At 41.0% G+C, this 20590-nt stretch overlaps 1 protein-coding gene across 3 annotated transcripts in view; it reads left to right on the top strand.

Annotated features, from left to right (window-relative positions):
- Positions 1-20088, top strand: part of TMEM248 (transmembrane protein 248) — a 39817-nt gene extending 19729 nt beyond the window's left edge. For 2 of the 3 annotated variants that reach the window (XM_072837588.1, XM_072837587.1), the window contains exons 2-7: positions 8697-8873; positions 12056-12341; positions 13721-13871; positions 14937-15120; positions 16707-16850; positions 17381-20088. In XM_072837588.1, coding sequence (XP_072693689.1) covers positions 8715-8873; positions 12056-12341; positions 13721-13871; positions 14937-15120; positions 16707-16850; positions 17381-17401 — 945 coding nt within the window. In that variant the 5' untranslated portion in view covers positions 8697-8714 and the 3' untranslated portion in view covers positions 17402-20088. Of the gene's footprint in view, positions 1-7488; positions 7589-8696; positions 8874-12055; positions 12342-13720; positions 13872-14936; positions 15121-16706; positions 16851-17380 lie in introns of all 3 variants that reach the window. The other variant, XM_072837585.1, reaches the window with a different exon arrangement.
- Positions 20089-20590: the final 502 nt, after the last annotated feature.

Genomic DNA, 20590 nt, shown 5'->3' with positions numbered 1-20590 from the left:
TCATCACTTCCGTACAACACCTGGTGCTCATCACAAGTGCACTCCTTAATCCCCATCACTTATTTCACGTATCCCCTACTCCCTCCTCTCCTCCCCTCTGGTAGCTATCAGCTCCATTTGTTTCTCTCTCTCTCTTTTCCCCCTTTGCTTGTTTTTTTTTTTTTTTCCCTTAAATTCCACATATGAGTAAAATCATATGGTATTTATCTTTCTTAGACTGACATTTTGCTAAGTATAACTCTCCCTATTTCCATCATGGTTGCACATGGCAAGATATCATGCTTTTTGATGGCTGAGTAATACTACTCCCTTGTATATATACACCACATCTTTATGCATTCAATCAGTTGATGGCACTTGAGCTGTTTCTGTAATTTGTATATTGTAGATAATGCTGTAAACATCAGGGTGCGTGTACCCCCTTTGAATTAGTATTTTTGTATTCTCTGGTAAATATCTAGTAGTGCAGTTGCTGGGTCATAGGGTAGTTAACTTTTGAAGAATCTCTGTATACTGTTTTTCAGAGTGGCTGTACCAGTTTGCATTCCCACCACCAGTGCAAGAGGGTTCCTTTTTCTCCACATACTTGCTGACATCTGTTTCTTGTGGTGTTAATTTTAGCCATCCTGACAGGTGTGAGATGGTGTTGTCACATCATGGTTTTGATTTGCATTTTCCTGATGATCAGTGGTGTCGAGCATTAATGAAATCCAGTTTATCAGTTCTTTCCTTCATGGATGCTGCCTTTGGTGTTGTATATAAAAAGTCATCACCAGACTCAGGTCATTTAGGTTTGCCTCTGTTATCTTCTAGAAGTTATTTTATAGTTTTGCATTTTACATTCAGGTCTGTGATTCATTTTGAGTTCATTTTTGTGAAGGGTATAAGGTTTGTGTCTAGATTCTTTTTTTTTTTTTTTTTGTAAGCCGATACTCAGTTGTTCCAACCCCATCTGTTGAAAAAGATGTTTTTGCTTCATTGTATTGTCTTTTCTCCTTTGTCAAAGATCAGTTGACTACATTTAGGTGGGTCTGTTTCTTGACTCTCTATTTTGTTCCCTTGATCTAGTTGTCTGTTCTTTGGCCAGTACCACACTGTCTTGATTACTGTAGCTGTATAGTAAGTCTTAAATTCGAGTAGAGTCAGTCCTCCAATTTTGTTCTTTTCTTTTTTTTTTAAAAAAAAAGACCTTATTTGTTTGTGAGAGACACAGAGAGAAGCGGAGACATAGGCAGAAGGTGAAGCAGGCTCCCTGCAGGGAGCCTGATATGGGACTCGATCCTGGACTCTGGGGTCACGCCCTGAGCCAAAGGCAGACGCTCAACCGCTGAGCCATCCAGTCGTCCCTGTTCTTTTCTTTCAATATTGTTTATTCTGGCTCTTTTACCTTTCCTTTCCTTTCCTTTTTTTTTTTTTCCCTTCTTTTACCTTTCCATAGAAACTTTAGAGAAGTTTGTTGATATCCACAAAATAACTTGCTGTGATATTTGATTGGGATTATGTTGAAAGTATAAAGTCAAGTTGGGAAGAACTGACACCTTGACATATTGAGTTTTTCTAGATTCCACAGATATGGAATAATATCTCCATTTATTTGGTTCTTTGGTTTTATTTATGAGAATTTTGTAGTTTTCCTCATAGATCTTATATATATTTGCTGGTTTTACACCTATTTAATTTTGGAGGATGCTAATATAAATGGTGTTGTATTTACAATTTCAAATTCAATTTGTTCATGCTGATACATATAGGAATCCAATTGATTACTGTATATTAGCCTTGTATCCTGCAATGTTGTTACAATCACTTTCTAGATTATTTTTTGTTTATGTTTTAAGTCTGGATTTATTTGATTCATTTAATGAACTTGCACGTTTTAAAATCACCTATTTTGTATCTGGATATTGATTATGCAGAGACCAAACATTGTTTGCATCTGCTGTTGAGAGACTTGCAGCTTGGTTGGGATGATAAATGTGTACATACACAACTGCAGTCTCTGTGTGAGAAATTTGCAGAATATAGTGGGGGCATATAAATGAAAGTTGTCACTTCTCCCTGAGGGACTGGGTGTAGGGAAGGGCCAGGAAGGGCCTTCCATAGAGGAGGTATCCCTTGAGTCTTGGAAGAGCAGAGTGTGAAGTAGTGGGATGTGGTTTGTGAAGGTCAGGAGGACCAGCAGACTGAAAGGCTTGAAGCTATAATACTGTCTGATGTGTTTTGGGAATTGCAGGCAGTTAGACCATTGAGAAGTAGACAAGACCTAGTTCATGGTGGCCTGCCATTCTCAGTTGCTCAGACTTCATTCCTTGTCTTCATCTAGTCTATCTAGACTTAACTAGTCTAGTAACATGACTAGATTTACATTAGGAAAAATCACTCTCACAGTATATAGAGGATGGATTATTTGACTGGTAGCAGGCAGATCCAGTTGAAACTCTTAGTGATAGTTACAAGAAAAAGATGAAGGCCTAAACTAAGGGTAGTAGCCAAGGAATACGGAAAGGAAAAAGAAGTAAGAGATATTACAGAAATAGGATCTTTAGCATTTAGTGATTGCTTGGATATGGTGGGGAAGGCACAAGTAGTCTAGGATGTTTTTCTGAGTTCTGCATTGAGATGGGGAATACAGGAGGAAGAGTCATATTGGCAGGAAAACAGATGAGTTCAGTTTTGGTCATGTTGAAGGTGTGGGTATAGAGGTACTCACTGGGTTCTTGGATATTAGAGGTCTTAGGGTTATGGAGAGCCGAAACATCTTCACATGAAGATGGAGGAAAGTGGGTGGATCTGAGATATATTTCGGAAAGAAAATTCAAGATTAGCAAATGGATTAGATTGGTGGTAGTGGTGAGGGCACAAACATAATTTGAATAAGGAAGGACTATGTTGAGGGCAACTAATATTCTGAAATGCTTACATTAGAAAAGAAGAATAAAACTTTTTTTATTTTTTTATTTTTTTTTTTTTAATTTTTTTTAGAATAAAAATTTTGAGATAAGATTCTAACTAAAGAAGTTGGAGAAATTGAACTGAGTAAATCTAGAGAAAGCAGAGGGAGAAACATAATAAAAAAATACATGTAGAAATGACTGAACTAGAAAACACATTATTTATTTATTTATTTATTTTTTTTTTTTTTTTCAAATTTTTATTTATTTATGATAGTCACAGAGAGAGAAAGAGAGAGAGGCAGAGACATAGGCAGAGGGAGAAGCAGGCTCCATGCACCGGGAGCCCGATGTGGGATTCGATCCCGGGTCTCCAGGATCGCGCCCTGGGCCAAAGGCAGGCGCCAAACCGCTGCGCCACCCAGGGATCCCGAAAACACATTATTTAGATGCTTTTAACAAAACCACATGCTGGTCTTTTGAAAACATTAGTGTAATACAGCTGTGGGAATATTGGTTAAAAAGAGGAGAAGACAGGGATCCCTGAGTGGCTCAAGAGGCTTAGCGCCTGCCTTCAGCCCAGGGCGTGATTCTGGAGACCCGGGATTGAGTCCCACTTCGAGCTTCCTGCATGGAGCCTGCTTCTCCCTCTGCCTGTGTCTCTGCCTCTCTCTCTGTCTCTCTCTCTCTGTCTCTCATGAATAAATAAATAAAATTTTAAAAAAAGACAAACACAGAAAAACATTTGTAGTGCAAAAAACAAAACTACAAGTAAATTAAAAATTGAACAAATCACAAAATGATACTGTGCCTAGAAATACTAAAAACCAGTATCAAATGGGTAATTTCCTAGAGTAACACATCTTAGCAAAACCAACTCAGTAGAAACAGAAAACATAGACCAACCGTCATTAAAACCATGAGGAATTAGTCAAGGTAACTCACCCAGATACAAAACCAAAGAAAAACTTGAACCCAGATGTTTTTTTGGTCAAGATCTGTCAAGCTTCTAAGAAATAAAAGCTAATATACATGTACTAGAAAATGCGTGTCTGGACAAATTCAATTAATTTTATGATACTCAGATGACTTAATCCTGCTAGTCAAGGAGAGTATGATTGCGGCTGATCATTTTCTTATCTCACTTATGAATATCTATTCATAAGTCCAGTTAAAAAGTCCGGATAAAGTTTGGCAAACCTGTGTCAGTAATATAGTTTTAAAAAATTATGATCAAAAAAAAATTATGATCATGTTAAGTTTATCCGAGGAATGCAAATATGAGTCAGCAGGAGAAAATCAGCATAGTTCATGTCAACAGATTAAAGAGAAAAAATTGATTAAGAAGTTGTAGATAAAGCAGTCATTAAAATGTAACACTTGTTTATAATGAAAGTCTCCCTGCAAACTTGAAATGGAAGAGTACTTCCTTAACCTGGTGAGGGGTTTCTTTCAGAAACCTTTAACATTAAAAAAAAGGGGGGGGGGGCACCTGGGTGGCTCAGTGGTTTGGCGTCTGCCTTTGGCTCAGGTCATGATCTCCAGGGTGCTGGGATTGAGTCCCACATCAGGTTCCCGGCAGGGAGCCTGCTTCTCTCTCCCTCTGCCTGTGTCTCTGCCTCTCTGTGTGTGTATCTCTGATGAATAAATAAAATCTTTAAAAAAAAAAAAAAAGAAACCTTTAACATATACTGTATTTAATCAGTGAAGCATTTAGAAGCGTTTTCTATAAAGGTAGGAATCTACTATTGCCACTTTTATTCATCATTTCACTGAAGATTCTAGTCAAAGTCATAAGAAAAAGAAATGAAATTGGGGCTGGAAAGGAAGAAACACTTCCTAGCTTGCAGTGTGACTGTCTACACTAAATCAAGAGAAGCTACAAATAGCCTAATTAGAATTTAAAAGATTTCAGCAGTAAGCCTGTTGCTTTTGTATACATACATTAACAATAGTAAATGTAATTTTTAGGAGATACTATTAATGATAGCTGCATAAATCATGTCTTTGAGTATGTCTTTGAGTCAATCTAGTAAGAGGCATAGGAGGAAGTTTTAAAAAATTATCAAAAAAGAAAAGTGGACCAAAATAAGTGGAGAGAGATACCCTGTTCATAGATTAGGGAACTTAGTGTTGTAAAGATGTCATTTCTTCCCCAATTGATAGTCTGTTTGGTGCAATTCCAATTTAAATCTCAACAGGATTTTTTCTGGGAACTTTACAGTTAGAACCTAAAATTCATTTGGCAGGGTAAAGGGCCAAGAATAGCTAAAGCAATTTTGGATAAAAGTACAATGGTAGACTTCTTGTATTAGATAGCAGGGTTTCAGACAGCATAGTACTAGGTGGGGAGATGCAGATATCGTGATGGAACACAAGAAAAAGCCTAGAAATAAACCCACATTTATGTGGGAGCTTGGTGTATATGAGAGAGAGCATTATAAATCCATGGGAAATCCATGTTCAATACAAAACCATGTTCAGTAGTATTGGACAATTAGCTGCCTGTCTAGAAAAAGACTAAACCAGAAACCTACTAGATTCTGGAATCCCAAATTAATTCCAAATAGATAAGAGACTAAAAGTCAAACTATAAGACTTGTAGAGGAAAATAATGAAAATAAGTCTTTTTGACATCTAAAGATACCAAAGGGATTCTTAAATAATATATACATGCACATAATCATTAAAATGAAAAGGGTGATAAATTTAAATACATTAAAATCAAGAACTTACAGCTGTCGAGGAAATGCAAATCAAACCACAGTGAGGTACCACCTCACACCCATTAGGATGACTCTAATGAGAAAGGTGAGTGTGGGTGAGGTGGTAGAAAAATTGAAACGCTCATTATATAGCTGGCAAGAATGCAAAGGAGGGCAGTTGCTTTGGGAAATAGCCTGGCAGGTCCTCAAAAGGTTAAACATGTGGTTACTGTAAGATCCAGCAGTGCCACTCTTAGGATATATATAACAGATGCAGCCAAGAGAAATGGAAAATTATGTTCATACAAGATGTTATACATGCATGTGCGTAGCAACATTATTTATAATAGATGAAAAGTGGAAACAAATGTTTATCAACTAATGAATGGATAAGCAAAAATGTATGTATAAGACATTTCATACAATGGAATATTTTTGGCAACAAAAAGGAATGAAGTACCACTATGTGCTACAACATGAATTAACCTTGAAAACATGCTAAGTGGAAGAAGTCAGTCACCAAAGGCCATGTATTATGATTCCGTTCATTTGACAGGTTTGGAATAGGCAAATTTGTAGAGACAAGGTATATGAGCAGTTGCCTTCGTGCTGGAGAGAATAGGGGGGTATTGCTAGAGAGTATGGGGTTTCTTTACGAGATAAAATGTTTGAAAATTGATTATAGTGACGGTTGCCGAATTCTATGAATTGTACATGTTGAATGGATGAATTGTGTGGTATGTGATTATATATCAGTAAAGCTGTTTTAAAAAATCAAGAGCCTTTTGTATGGAGAAAGATACCATAAACTATATAAAAGGAAATCCACCGACTTGAAGTAGTTACATGTATAAAACTGGAAAAGCCTTAGTATCCTAAATATAAAAAGAACTCCTGAACGTTAATAAGACATAGACAAGCATCTTAACTAGTAAGTGGCCAAAGATTCAGGCGGTTTACTTAGGAAGAACCTAAATGGCTGATAAAGAAACTCAGTTTGAGGGAGATGCAATTTAAAATAATATAACATTTCACATCGATCTTGTTGGTCCAAATCAATAATATTTGCTTTAGATTATCAAGTGTTGGTATGAATGTTGGGAAATGGAGCAAGCCTTTTCATTGCTGGTAGGACTTCCTTGGAGAGCTGCCTGACATGACCAGGTTAGGTTGCCGATGGGCCCACCCTGTGACCTAGAGCCACTCTTGTGCCTGCTGCAGGGCCTTGGTGAGGAAACTGGGAAGAACCTTGCTGGGCTCCTCCGTCCAGGAAAACAGTTGTATACTATATAGCAGGAGTTCAGTAGATTGATCTACATAGATCAGAGATAAAACTCAGAAACAGAATGTTGAGTGAAAGTAGCACAAGGATATACTCAATATATCATTTTCTACAAGTTTCCATATGCAATACCAGTAACTGTATCTGGATATATAGAGAGAGAGCTGTCTGTGGTAAACACAAAACATGCATGGATGTTGCTCTGGGAAGAATACAAAGGATATTATTTTCCATTTCACAGGACCGTTGTAAGGATGAAGGAATACACAGCCTGGCTTATTGCAAGTGGTTGCTATTAGTTCTTAGAGGGTGTTGATGAACCTTTTCCCTCTTAAATTTAAAAGTTGTTACAGGGACACCCGGGGGGCTCAGCGGTTGAGCGTCTGCCTTTGGCTCTGTGTGATCCTGGGGTCCTGGGATCGAGTCCGGCATCAGGCTCCCTGCATGGAGCCTGCTTCTCCCTCTACCTGTGTCTCTGCCTCTCGCTCTGTGTCTCTCAGGAATAAATAAATAAAACCTTTGAAAAAAAATTGTTACAGATATTTTTTAGTTGCTTTTTTTTCTTTAGTGTTATAATCTGTTCATACATATAATTGCTCATATGTGTCAGCTCCTGTTCTAGGGGCCGGGGACCAGAGCTATAGCAGTGAAGAAGATTGGAAAAATTTCTGCTGTCATAGAGCTCAGAAACCAGGGATGAGAAACAGCAAGCAAGTAGAAAATTGGTTGTATTCTTTACTGGCACTAACCAGTATGAAAGAATTAAAGCAGAGTGCTGAGAGGTGGGGGCTGAGGGTAGTCAGGGAAGGCCTCTCTGAGGAGTTGACTGTTGAGTGGAAACCTGCATTTTAAGAAGAGCCAGCACATGGAAATTTTGGGGCAATGCCTTTATGTAGAACATGTCCAAAAATCCTAAAAGGAATAAAATACTTAGGAATACATTTGGCAAAAAAAGCGTAAACATATGTTTTGAAAGCTACAAAACTGGTTGGAATAAATTAGAGAAAATCTGAAAAAATGGGAAGGTTCTCAGACTGGAAGACAGTATTGTTAAGAAGGCAGTATTCCTCAAACTGATCTATAGATTCAGTACAGTCCCCGTGCAAGTCCCAGCTGACTTCCTTGCAGACCATGACAAGTTGGTCCTAGAAAATAGCAAGGCTAGTGTGGCCAGAGCCCAGTGAGGGAGAACGGGAAGTTGCTGGACATGTAGTCGTTGAGGTGGTGGGGCTTCTGGGTCCTGAAACCCTGTGGGCCATGATGGAGCTGTCCCTAGTCTTATCCTAGGTACTACCTAGGTACTACAGGAAGCCTGCGGTGGGCTTTAAGCAGGGGAATGGTACAATTAAGCGTTTATTATGTGTCTTTCTGTGCCAATTGCTGGGATGGGTGTGAGGGCAGCAGTGAACAGGACAGAACCCTTCAGTGGTAGGAAATGAGAACACCCTCGCTTTCCTTCTGTACGTGTTAGCATGCATTTGTGTCCTATGACGGACCTACCTCAGCATCATCTTAAGCGGAAATAGCATGTGCTATTACAATAGTCTTTATGGAAACAGCAAGTGTTCATTGTAGAATAATTAGAAGATTTAAATGGAAAGAGGGAAATGCATAGCTTTTAAGATCTTACCACTTTGGCATAGTGACAGTTCACATTTTGTGTTTTTTCCTTTGTCTTTGGAGTAGATTTAAACGTTTCTCAAGTTCAGTGGTGAGTGACCTCATCACCCCCCAGCGCCATTAAAGGAAACAACAGTAGGGATCGTAGGGTTTCTGTGGGGAAGTCAATCCGTAAGTCTAATGATTAATCCCTTTCAGGTGGAGCTGATCAGAATAATGTTCAGCATCAACCCCCTGGAGAACCTGAAGCTGTACATCAGCAGCCGGCCTCCCCTCGTGGTCTTTATGATCAGTGTCAGCGCCATGGCAATAGCTTTCCTGACCTTGGGCTACTTCTTCAAAATCAAGGAGATCAAGTCACCGGAAATGGCAGAGGTATGTATGTTCTCCGTTCTCTCAAGCTGGCCAGACCTTGACAGTCGGAGAATACCTTTGGGCGCTCCACACACCTTTCTTTCTAACCTAGTGAAAAAGCAAGCATTTTTTTCAGAATCTTTTGTCTTCCATCTCCCTGTGACTCTCTTTGTTAGTATCTGGTCAGACAGCAATGCTGCCAGTTTCAGACTTTCAGTAATGAAATAATGTATTTTGAAAAGTATATTTGTAAATTGTGTTAAGAACGTAGAGAACCAACATATTTGCTATTATTAAACTAATAAATTATAAACTTATTATTAAAGTCTTAAGTTAGCTAATTGCTATTTTTAAAAACTGTAGACATTTGTTTTTTTGAAGCCATATGTCTTCATGGAGTTTTTTTGCTTTTTTTTTTTTCTTCATGGAGTTTTATTAGCTGTACCAATATGATAGTTTTATCATTGCCTGAGAAGGAATACTAAAGAAATAGAAAGCTCAATCTTATTTCTACATATATTTGTCTTTTTTTATTAAGCTGAACTTAAGTTACCTACAACCTTGCTTTCTAGATTTTACATTGTGGTTAATTTAAGTAAATTATTAGGGTATTGCTAATGTAGGGAATGATAATGTACCTATTAATAATAGGTAATAACATTAAAAATGTACCTATTAATAAATGTATTTTACATGTTAGAAATTATGCTGAATTAATGATATGGTAAAGTTACTGGTGGGCAAGGTTTCTTTTAGGACAAATGAGTTCCTGCCTTAGATTCCTGGAGTGCCTTCTCTTATTCTTTTTCTTCTTGGTTGTGTGCCTCGGTGGGAGTGGGAATGGGCGTGGAGATTGAGATCACACTGTTCCTGCACTGTGTGTGCCTTGTGCCTGAGGGGAGGGTCCTACTCAGTGTCAGGGGGATCAGGGCTTTCTCTGTGGTATTCTGAATCCTAGAATACCTTGGCAGGAGGGACCACCTTCACGAGTGAACTCTCTCACACAGTTTAGGTAATGAGCTTTAGCTATTTCTGCCATGAAACCCTTTTAAAGAGTTTCTAACCAAGAAACATACTGGCTGGCTCAGTTCTCCCTCTTTTCTGACTCTGCCTGAATCTTTAAAGGCTGTGCAAATAGGCTGCTGCACCCACATTAGGACTGGAAATGAATATTCTAGTCACAACCAGGGCTCTGCAGCATCCTGGCATTGCTTTCCCTTAGAGCCCAAGGCCATGTTGAACACTTGGCCAAGGCAAGTGATTAAGAAGTAACTTGGATAATTAGTACTTAATAGTCAAAATGCGGCCTTGACATTGGCTTCAGCTGACTGTCCAGAATGGACTAGAGGTCGCCAGGAAAGCAGCACCAAGCTGCTCCAGAACTCTAGTTATGATTAACTTAGTGATTTTATTTTCAAACAAGGATCTTAGGAATTTGGGAAAAGCTTGAGACTGTGAATCAAGAAACTTAATCCTGCTTCTGCTTTCAACTGTGGAATTAGGGGATCCATAAAGTTGCTCTGGGCCTCAGTTCTCTCATGTCTGGAATCTGAAGGGATCCGAGACTAGAATGTTCATTTCCAAACCTAATGTTTTTGAGTAGTCTAAGTTTGTGGGATTGGGGAGAACCATAATTTGGTATATCTAGTTGCAGTCTTACTAAATGCCATACACACCGATGCTTTATTTTTTTTAATCTTTTTATTTTTTTTTTTAAGATTTTATTTATTTATTCATGAGAGACACAGAGAGAGAGAGAGGCAGAGACACAGGCAGAGGGAGAAGCGGGCTCCCTGCGTGGAGCCTGCTTCTCCCTCTGCCTGTGTCTCTGCCTCTCTCTCTCTCTCTCTCTCTGAATAAAATAAATAAATCTTTTAAAAAAAGAAAAAAGGTAGACTCTCTTGACTACTTGAGGGTTGCTCAGATAGCTGTTTTTTTTTTTTTTTTTTTTTTTTTTTAATGTAGCAAGGAAAGGGTTTTTTCAAGAGGTAGCCTGATAAGGGGATGGGAGATTGAGCCTCAGATCCATCTCCCTGAAGGAAGGCCAGGGATACCTCGTAGCATTTTTAGTCAAGGCTGGTGTAAAGTAATTGGGAATGTGACTTGGTTTGTCTTCACATTTGGCAACTTTTTGGAGATGAATGTTGCATGGAGAAAGAAGTTAATGTGACAGCCTAGGCTAGTTTGTGGTTGCCATTTCAGCCTGACTCCATCTCTGTGTTTCTGTGAAAATTAAAATAGAACTAGGTGGGTACTTTACTATGTTGCTTTCAGGTTAATCATGACATTATCAGCCTTATGTGTTTTTAATATTGCTTATGATTTAAACCATCAAGACAGATATTAAGATATGCCTGAAAACATCTTTTCTCGTCCTTTTTGAAACTTTTCCTAAGGTGGTTATGTTCCAAAGTCCATGACAAGGGGGAAAATGGACCACGTGAACATTGGTATTGACTGCACTTTTAAATTATACTGAGAGAAAGTAAGATGTATAGAACTGACCTTTTGAGGAATTATTTTAAGGCAGCCTTATTTATTTATCTGTTTTTAGTTTTATTTATTTAATCTCGGCACCCAGCGTGGGGCTCAAACTCAGGACCCCCACCGAGATCAAGAGTCACATGCTTTTCCGACTGAGCCAGCTGGGTGCTCCAACGCAGCCTTATTTAAAAAAACGAACATGGGGTGCCTGGCTGGTTCAGCCGGTGAAGTGGGCAACTTGATCTTAGGGTTGTGAGTTTGAGTGGCATTTCACATTGTGCTCAAAATGTTTTAAAAAATAAAAATAATCATAACTGCTTAGTGAGTTTGGATTAATGCTTTTAATGTTTTACTACTTTGAGTCAAGCTTTGTTTTTAAGTTTGGTTCTCAAGCTAGATCATTTTCTGTAAGTATAATATGCTATTTTGGGTTTGTTTTTTTTTACACATTTTCTTGAATAAGTAGGTTTAATCTCCTACTTTATTTAATATCTCATACTAGTGAATAGTTCACATTTTAGATTGTGAATATGCGAGTGGTTTGGAAAACCAGCACTATTATACCAATGCAGGAAGATGCTGATGGCTAATTGTCATTGTTATTTTCAGTGATTAACTCTGTGGCCCTGTGACGCTACCCAGAGGTCATGGCTGTAGGGTGCGGTGGCAGCGCTTTTAGACTGCTCACACTCATTTCCTTCTGTTTCATTATACTGCAGGATTGGAATACATTTCTGCTGCGGTTTAACGATTTGGACTTGTGTGTATCAGAGAACGAAACATTGAAGCACCTCACAAATGACACCACAACTCCGGAGAGCACAGTGACCAGCGGGCAGGCCAGAGTGTCCACCCAGTCCCCGCAGGCCCTGGAGGACTCAGGCCCAGTGAACATCTCAGTTGCGATCACCCTAACCTTGGACCCACTGAAACCCTTTGGAGGGTACTCTCGCAACGTCACTCATCTGTACTCGACCATTTTAGGGCATCAGATTGGACTTTCAGGTATGTGAGTAGAGCCATTTTCCTTTCAGATTTTCTTTGGCAGCAACTCTTTTGAAAGCAGAGTATTAGTAGTATGTGGTTTTCACTCATCAGATTATTTTTACTTTTACATACTCCCTTTTTGTTGAGTTTGAACTACATAAAGTTAAGAAGGAACGTTCTGTGTCTACCACATCTTCACGTAGAGTGCTTTGTATATAGTAAGTTCTCAGTAAAAGCAACTAAAAAGAGACTTTAAGGCCTAGCTCTGGTTTTAATATTTACAAACACAAATTTTTTATTCTGGTTTTCATCTTGGAGTTTTCAATACATACTACAAATATTGTTACTGTTCTACAGAGTTTTGAATGCCCACATTAGCTCAGCAGTGTGCTAGCTGCTGCGAAGAACTATAAAGAAAGCCTAAGATCTGTCCAATTAGAATTTTAAGATTATGAAAGAGAAAAGGATAATGTGAGTTAATTTATCAAACACAATAGTTCCTGGTACAAAGGAAATTCTACATTAAGTGCTTGTTAATTGAGTAATGTTAAAAATAAATATCTAAACATTGAATACTGCCCTTTGACCGGTAGTGCCCTCTGACCATGACAGACTGTCAGTGATTCAAGAGAATGCTGAGAAAGTAGTGGAAGCTGCAGTAATTAGGAAAGGCTTCATATGGAGCCTTGGACCTTGAAGAATAATTTCTGGTCCTTTGTTACCAAAAGCCTCTTAAAGTCCATAGAGGAACTTAGGAGTGCCTGGCAGTGTCCTGCTGGCTTTTACAGGTGAGATTTGCTCCCACAGGAAAGAGGCAAGGGTGACTTCTGGGTAGCAGATGGACCTTTTCCTTCTGCTGTGGTGTTAGAGCATCTTGGTTTTTGTTGAAGCTTCTTCATCCCTCGCCAGTTCCCTGACCTGAAAAGTCTTGTTAGACCCTCTGATCCTCGAGTCTGCCCCTATCTGAAAGGGGAACAGTAATGCTTCTTTGGTCATGTTTGTGGGATAGTGGTACGTTTTACGTGAAATGATACATATAAGAAACAATTTGAAAATGGCACGAGTGCTGTCCAAGTGCTAAAACAGCAATGATAATAACTCACCCAGCCCCCAGCTTTCCGCCTTGGGCACTGTGGGTCCTTGTTGCCCTGCGTCTCCAGGTCCAGACTAACAGCGGACCCCATCCATTTGCCACACTATGGCTCTCCCAGGTGAGCAGGCCTCAGAGTCCCACTCAGAACTCCTGTTCCTGAAATCCCACAAAGGCAAACATCTCACTTTGGGCTGATAGGGGGTCCTGGGTGGGTTTGATTCCAGGATTCATTGAAATCCTGGGTATAATAAATATATGAGTTCTTACCTTTTTTTACCCCTTCCCCCACATTTCTCTTTCATAGGCAGAGAAGCCCATGAGGAGATAAACATTACCTTTACCCTGCCTACAGCTTGGAGCTCAGATGACTGTGCGCTTCATGGCCACTGTGAGCAGGTGGTGTTCACTGCCTGCATGACCCTCACAGCCAACCCTGGGGTGTTCCCTGTCACTGTGTAAGTGTTTTCCTTAGCCTAGCGGGTGCATGTCAGAAGCTCCATTTACCATGACTATGACTGGGGTGCTTCAGCAGGTTCTCAGGATGGCTTGCAGTAAAGTACTTTGTAGAATTCTCATAGCCAGACCTGTCTATGGATTACTTAAGTTGAATTTAGAACCTTAAAGGTAGAGCTTCACATGTAAGTCCCGGAGGGTACTAATTCTGTAATGATAATTACCCTGGGGGGCACCTTTGTGGCTCAGTTCGTTGAACATCCAACTCTTGATTTCAGCTCAGGTCTTGATCTCAGGGTTGTGAGATGAAGCCCCACGTAGGGCTCTGCACTGGGCGTGGAGTCTGCTTGAGATTTTCCCTCTCTCTCTGCCCCTGCCCCTTCCCATATGTACATGCGTGGGCTCTGTCTCTCTCTCTCTCTCTTTTTTTTTTTTAGATTTTATTTATTCATGAGAGACACACAGAGAGAGGCAGAGACATAGGACACAGGCAGAGGGATAAGCAGGCTCCACGCAGGGAGCCCGACACGGGACTTGATCCCGGGTCCCCAGGACCACGCCCTGAGCCGAAGGCAGCGCTAAACTGCTGAGCCACCCAGGCTGCCCTGTCACTCTCTCAAAAAAAAAACAAAACAAAAAAAGAGTCTGTGATTTATCTGTTCTAGACACTTAGAGATTTGTAGGACAAGATCAGATAAGGTAAATATTGTTTGCTGTTGGTTATAATATCTGATGGAGAAGTTTGTTTTTAAAACTTCCAGTTGTGACTAAGAATTTAGATAATTTATAAAAATGGGCTTAAAAGGAATTCTCTCTTTGGCTACATCATAGGCAAGGGAACCATGGGTGTGGATGCCTATTTCTTATTCTGTTAACTTATTTATTACATTAAAGAAAAAAAAAATCTGACCTAAAACTATAATGGTGTTCATCTCAAGGAAATGTAGGTCTCTGATTTCTCTTTTCCTCACCTGTGGCTGTGCTCAGTGTTGCGCCAGGGTTGTGGAGGAGACCCAGGTAAGGTCTCAGGCCACTGAGCGTGAGTCTTTTCTTCTCTTCCCCTGCAGACAGCCACCACACTGTGTTCCTGACACTTACAGCAATGCTACGCTCTGGTACAAGATCTTCACAACTGCCAGAGATGCCAACACAAAATACGCTCAAGATTACAATCCTTTCTGGTGTTATAAGGGGGCCATTGGAAAAGTCTATCATGCTTTAAATCCCAAGCTTACAGTTATTGTTCCAGACGTAAGTGAGAAGAATAGTGTGTGTGTGTGTCTGTCTCTCTGTCTTCCTATATCTGAGAACTGTTAGTATAGGTCCTCTTTACTTCCTTGTGTTAGCTTAGCCCATGCCATGCTAGATTTCCAGTTGGACTAGGAGACTAGGTGGAGTAGTGGAGGCTTAGAAAAATATGCCACCGTTTTAGTTTAAGTAAACTCTGCCTGCGTTCTTCATTTTCTGTGTTGGCCATCAGTAGTGATATTTGTCAAGCAGCCATCCTGTGCCTGACTCATCAGGGTCACCAGGGATGCTCGCACCATCTACTCATTGGGACAGACACTCGGGGAATATTTGGCTAGTGCCAATATGAGCAGTAAATGGTTTGGAATTCAGAAAGGTAGAAGTAAATCAGAGGAGATGAGTCTTTGGTTAGATATTGAGGGCTGGTGGGGACACCTGGGTAGTTTGATGGTTTAGCGCCTCCCTTTGGCCCAGGTCGTGATCCTGGGATCTGGGATTGAGTCCCACATCAGACTTCCTGCAGGGAGCCTGCTTCTCCCTCTGCCTGTGTCTCTGCTTCTCTCTCTCTCTGTATCTCATGAGTAAAAAAAAAAAAAAAAAAAAGAATCTTAAAAAAAAAAAAAAAGATACTGAGGACTGGATAGGATTTTACTTAATAAGGAAGAAGACACCATAATTTGGACCAGTAGTTGATGGGCTCATTTAGCTTCCTGATTAGACTTGAACCCACTTTTAACAGACTGCACAGATTTTTGTAAATGTCCTTACTTATGTTCCTGACAGTATGTGTTAGGTAGATTTCTTTTCTTTTTGCCTGATTCTTTTCTCTTCCATCTATCAAGTTGTGGCATTTGGTAGGCTAGGAGCCAGCAGGAGTGAACAATGATCAGGCTGGATGCTGGGCAGATGCCAGGGCCCCAGAAGGCCATTTGTTCCTCACTGAGGTGCTTAGACTTTCTGCATTTGGGCTGTATGGTCTTAGTAAAGCAGTGTGTTAGGAAGACTGGGCTGCCTACCTGATGATGTGTTTATGGGATGGAGCCCAAGGCTGATGTTTCAAGGCCTGGAGGTGTGTGAAGGAAAAGGAATGGAAGCATGCCGGACGCAGTGCCTGGCGGGCCTGGTGACTGACCTCATGTGGCAGGTCAGCTAGGAGGGAAAGGCAAAGGAAGGAAGCTGCCCATGGGGAGATGCCTTCTTGGTGGAGGAGTAGCGAAGGAACACAGGCTTGGCTGTTAGCCTTGTGACCTGAGGGCAAGGATGGAAGAGAAAGGTAGGAGGAGTTAAAGCCTGTGGGTCTCTGGGGTATCTGGGGCTTCCCGGGGGCTGGGTATTCTTGGGCAGTGGGAATGCAGAAGCCAGGGCAGAGGGCCATGTTAGGAAGGAGTGGGTAGTCCCAGGAACGCCTTCTTGATTTCAATCCAGCTTTAATAGTTGAGAAGACCAAAAGAGAAACCTCTCTCATTCCAGTTTAAGAGTTAATGTTGAGGCAAGTCTGGAGGTTATGAGAAACCTTGTTTCTAGAAACCTAGCATTAAAATCTTCCAGTAACTCAGTGCAGATGTGTCTGGTTTATTCTCTTTATTCAGGATGACCGTTCATTAATAAATTTGCATCTCATGCACACCAGTTACTTCCTCTTCGTGATGGTGATAACAATGTTTTGCTATGCGGTTATCAAAGGCAGACCCAGCAAATTGCGTCAGAGCAATCCTGACTTTTGTCCTGAGAAGGTGAGCCGTGGAGGGGGGCTGGCCCAGCATTTGCTGAACATCTGTGGAGACAGCAAGTCCTGCTTAGTCCTTATTCTGTTTACTGCTGGTGGGACCTTTCCTCCAGAGAAAATGGGTCTGCCCTCAGCCTAAATCATGGTGTTGGACCTTGAGCCACACTCATGCCCTAGCTGGTTTGAGGTACTGACTGCGAATTGTTCTCCGAGTCCTATTGGAGAGCAGCGGACCCCGAGGACTGCTTCCCCTCTATAGCTTGAGAAATCATCACATGGTTCCAAAACTGTGACCTCTGTCTCAGCACGGTGGTTCCACTAGATTGGCCGCTTCCTGCAGGAGACTTGAGATTTATGTTCATTCCCTGCTAAGTGAGATTGTTTTCTCAAGGATTTAGTAATTCCTCTGCCCGATTGATGCATACCGTACGGCTCCCTGCTGTTTGGTTGGAGAACCGAACCTAGTAAGGGTGCTGGTGGGGCTGAGTTACCTGGGCCTTGCTGTGTGATGAAATCACTCATCTTGTTCTCTCTTAGGTGGCTTTGGCTGATGCCTAATCCCACAACTGCCTGTTTTCTAAGAGAGACTGAGAGAACCATAATCATTGCCTGCTGAACTCAGCCTGGGCCTGGACACTCTGTGAATATATTATCTTGCAATGTTGGGTTATTCCAGCCAAAGACATTTCAAGTGCCTGTAACTGATTTGTATATATTTATAAAAATCTATTCAGAAATTGGTCCAATGATGCACGTGCTTCGCACTGGGTGCAGCCAGAACCCTTCAGCCTCACCTGTGGACTTGGTGTGATGATCTTGCACAGCGCCAGCAAGGATTGTGATCTCCCTGCTGCGGAGCAGACCATGCCGTCTTCACCAAGGTCACAGGGGCATTTCATTGCTGGGCGGGGTTGAGGTTTGCTTTGGTTCTTGTTTCAGCCCGATATGTACAGAATGTTCAAAACAGTCTGCACCTTTGATGTGATATTGCTTTTCCAAAGCCACCAATCCATTTTGTGGATTTTATGTGTCTGTGGCTTTAATAATCATGGTAACAACAATAATCCCTTTTTCTCCGTTTTGCTTGCAAGGAAACATGCCTATCTTTCTTAGTTTTTTGTTTTGTTTTTTTCTTTGAGAAGAAGAGTAAAATAGTCACATTTTAATACTACTCTAGTTAGGACAGACTTGTGCTTTTATCTTGAGTAAAAAGTTAACTATTGAAAATCACCTACACAGTAAAGATCTAAGTTTCATTTTCCACATGGATAGTGAGGAACCTGGTCTTGTCTGAGTTGAGTTGGGACAGGATGTTCACTGTCTTTTCTCTCTGTCCCTTCCCTCTGTTATAAAAGTTAAAGCAGCACCCTCACTCCAAAGAGCTTAAAAATTAAGTAAATGGCTCTTGAGTAGAGTAGAAATTAGCTGTTCTGTTTTCTGGAATGCAGACGGCAGAATGGAAACAGAAAGATGACTTAGTTTAATACTTGTGCAGAGTTTCTTGTCTTCTTTGAAGAGGGAGTGGATTTTCTTTCTTCCTTTTACTTTTTGCATATATTTTTATGCAATGAACATATCTCCAGAAGGACACGGGCAACTGGCAGATCAGTAACATGAAACGGTGCCTGTGAAATTGGAAGGAAAGCAGTTCTGATCTGCCATGTTTGAGGAAAACCAAAAGCATTTTACTTTCCTGTGGCATTTGGATGATCTAGATCCTTTATCCCTTTTTCCTTCTAATCCAGTTTCATGTAAAAAAAGCAAACTACATTATCTTTTCTAGTCCTTTCTTGTTACTATATTTTTTCCTAATAGCTCTTTGCCTTAATAATTCATTGTCATTACTGACTTCTGTGTTCCCCCAAGCAATGTTGTAGAGCAGAAGTGCAATTAAAACCTTGGACGTGACCGTCAGCACTTCTCTCCTTCAACTTCAGGTCTGGAGTCTGCTCCAAATTAGAATCAGTCCTGCAGCCTGCGACAGTTGGCCTAGAACATGTGATCCCAGGCATTCGTGAATGGAAAACAGTTGTGGGCTCTTACTGAAGACTGTTAAAATAATCACTGTAGTAACTGAATATGTTAATAACCCCCCCTTTTTTCATTTTGGTACATTTCAAGCACAGTAATCATACTTGTCTCTCCAGTTTTTTAATGAGTTGCTTACATGATGCGTGGCTAACCTGTTCGTTTAGTTTTCTCTTTAGAGACTTTGAGGCTTTTATGAGACAAGATGGAGAAAAAGCAATTTAGCTTGGCCTTTAGAAACATCAGTATCATTAAGACCAACAGATTTTCGGTTAAGCTGCTACTGAATTAAAGTCCCAGTGAAGTGGAGTTAAAGGGATGGATTTATAACTGGCAGAGTAACAGAGAAGGAGAAAGGTGACAAAAGTCAATTTCACTGGTTTGTTCAATCCAGCTTGTTGCTAATATTAATTACCCTTGTTTTAATTACAGGGAATAGCTGGAATCTGTAGCCAGGGGAGGAAGGACTCTGTTAGGCATGAGGGAAGGAAGTGCCAAAAATGCCTGGACAGTATGACTTGTCATGAGGCCAGGATACACACTTTAAAATCCAGCATTCAGTCTAGCAGGTAATTCTCAAAGATCTTTATGGAAACCCAGAGTCAGGCAGGCGTATAAAGGATGGTGGCCATGGACATGAGTGAAGAGGTCTAGGAACTGAAGAGACTCCCGTGGAATCTCAGGAAGTCCAGAGTCCTGTTCACATCCGGGCACTTGCAGACAAGGCCCAGTCCTCTGCCACATCCTGCTGGGGGACCTCAGGATAAGAAAAGCATCCCATCTGGGGCCCATGTGCCATTCCGAGTGACCCTGCACAGGACCCCTGGGGCGTCCTCAGGCATCTTGGACTGGAGGTCCAATAAAAGGTTAGCAACTTACTATTAAATGGTTGTTTCAGATCATATTGATCTCTTTCCTTTTTCCTTTTGTCCTTTCACTGTATGACTTGAATCAGTTTTGATTCTATTTGTAAGTTTTTCTCGTTACTAGGCGCCTGCATTTCGGTTGCATTTTCTTTGGCAGTATGTAGGGATTCAGCATCCTGGTTTTCAACCCTCCTGCAGGCACTGTGGGGTTACGAGGGCCAGCGGACCCACCTCACTTACCTTGCTGCATGATGGTCAGTAGCTGATCTGTTATGGCATTCACTCCCAGATTAATTTTCTGTGTTTGAAATATGTGCATATGTGCTTTACAGAATAAAACCTCTGAATTTATTTGCCATGTCTCCCGTTTCCTGCCATCTGATGGGTGTTTTCTAAGGGGAGAACATATGTGATGAGTAATTGAGCATGTTTGGCAAGCTGTTCCCTCCAAGTGTCACCTGTCATCAGGACGTGGGGTGGACCGCCCTTCCTGCTAAGCTGGCCTCAGCAAGCACATGGGTCTTCTCTCCAGAAGAGTCTAGAACCTCTTTTACTGCAGTGGACCACTGGGTCCTCACAGAGCTGACCCCAGTCCTACCCAGAAGTAGGCAAAGTAAGGAATACAGACCCACTAGGGAGCATTTGAAGATACCCCCTTCTCAGTTACATTTGGCCTGAGTTACCAAAAGCGGCCTTCCAGCCCTGCCTTCTCCTGTTACAGAGTTCCCACATGTGCTTCCTTGGCCAACGGGCGCATCCTCTCCGTTCTTTGTCAGGTGAGAGCATGTTCACGAACATGAATTCTTGCCACTTCCAATGGGCAGGGGCTCTGTGGATCTTTTCTCCCTTCCCG

This window comes from Canis lupus, chromosome 8, assembly GCF_048164855.1.
Source record: "Canis lupus baileyi chromosome 8, mCanLup2.hap1, whole genome shotgun sequence".
Classification (NCBI taxonomy): Eukaryota; Metazoa; Chordata; class Mammalia; order Carnivora; family Canidae; genus Canis; species Canis lupus.
The sequence above is the reverse complement of the archived record's forward strand: the minus strand, read 5'-3'. Positions and strand labels throughout refer to the sequence as shown.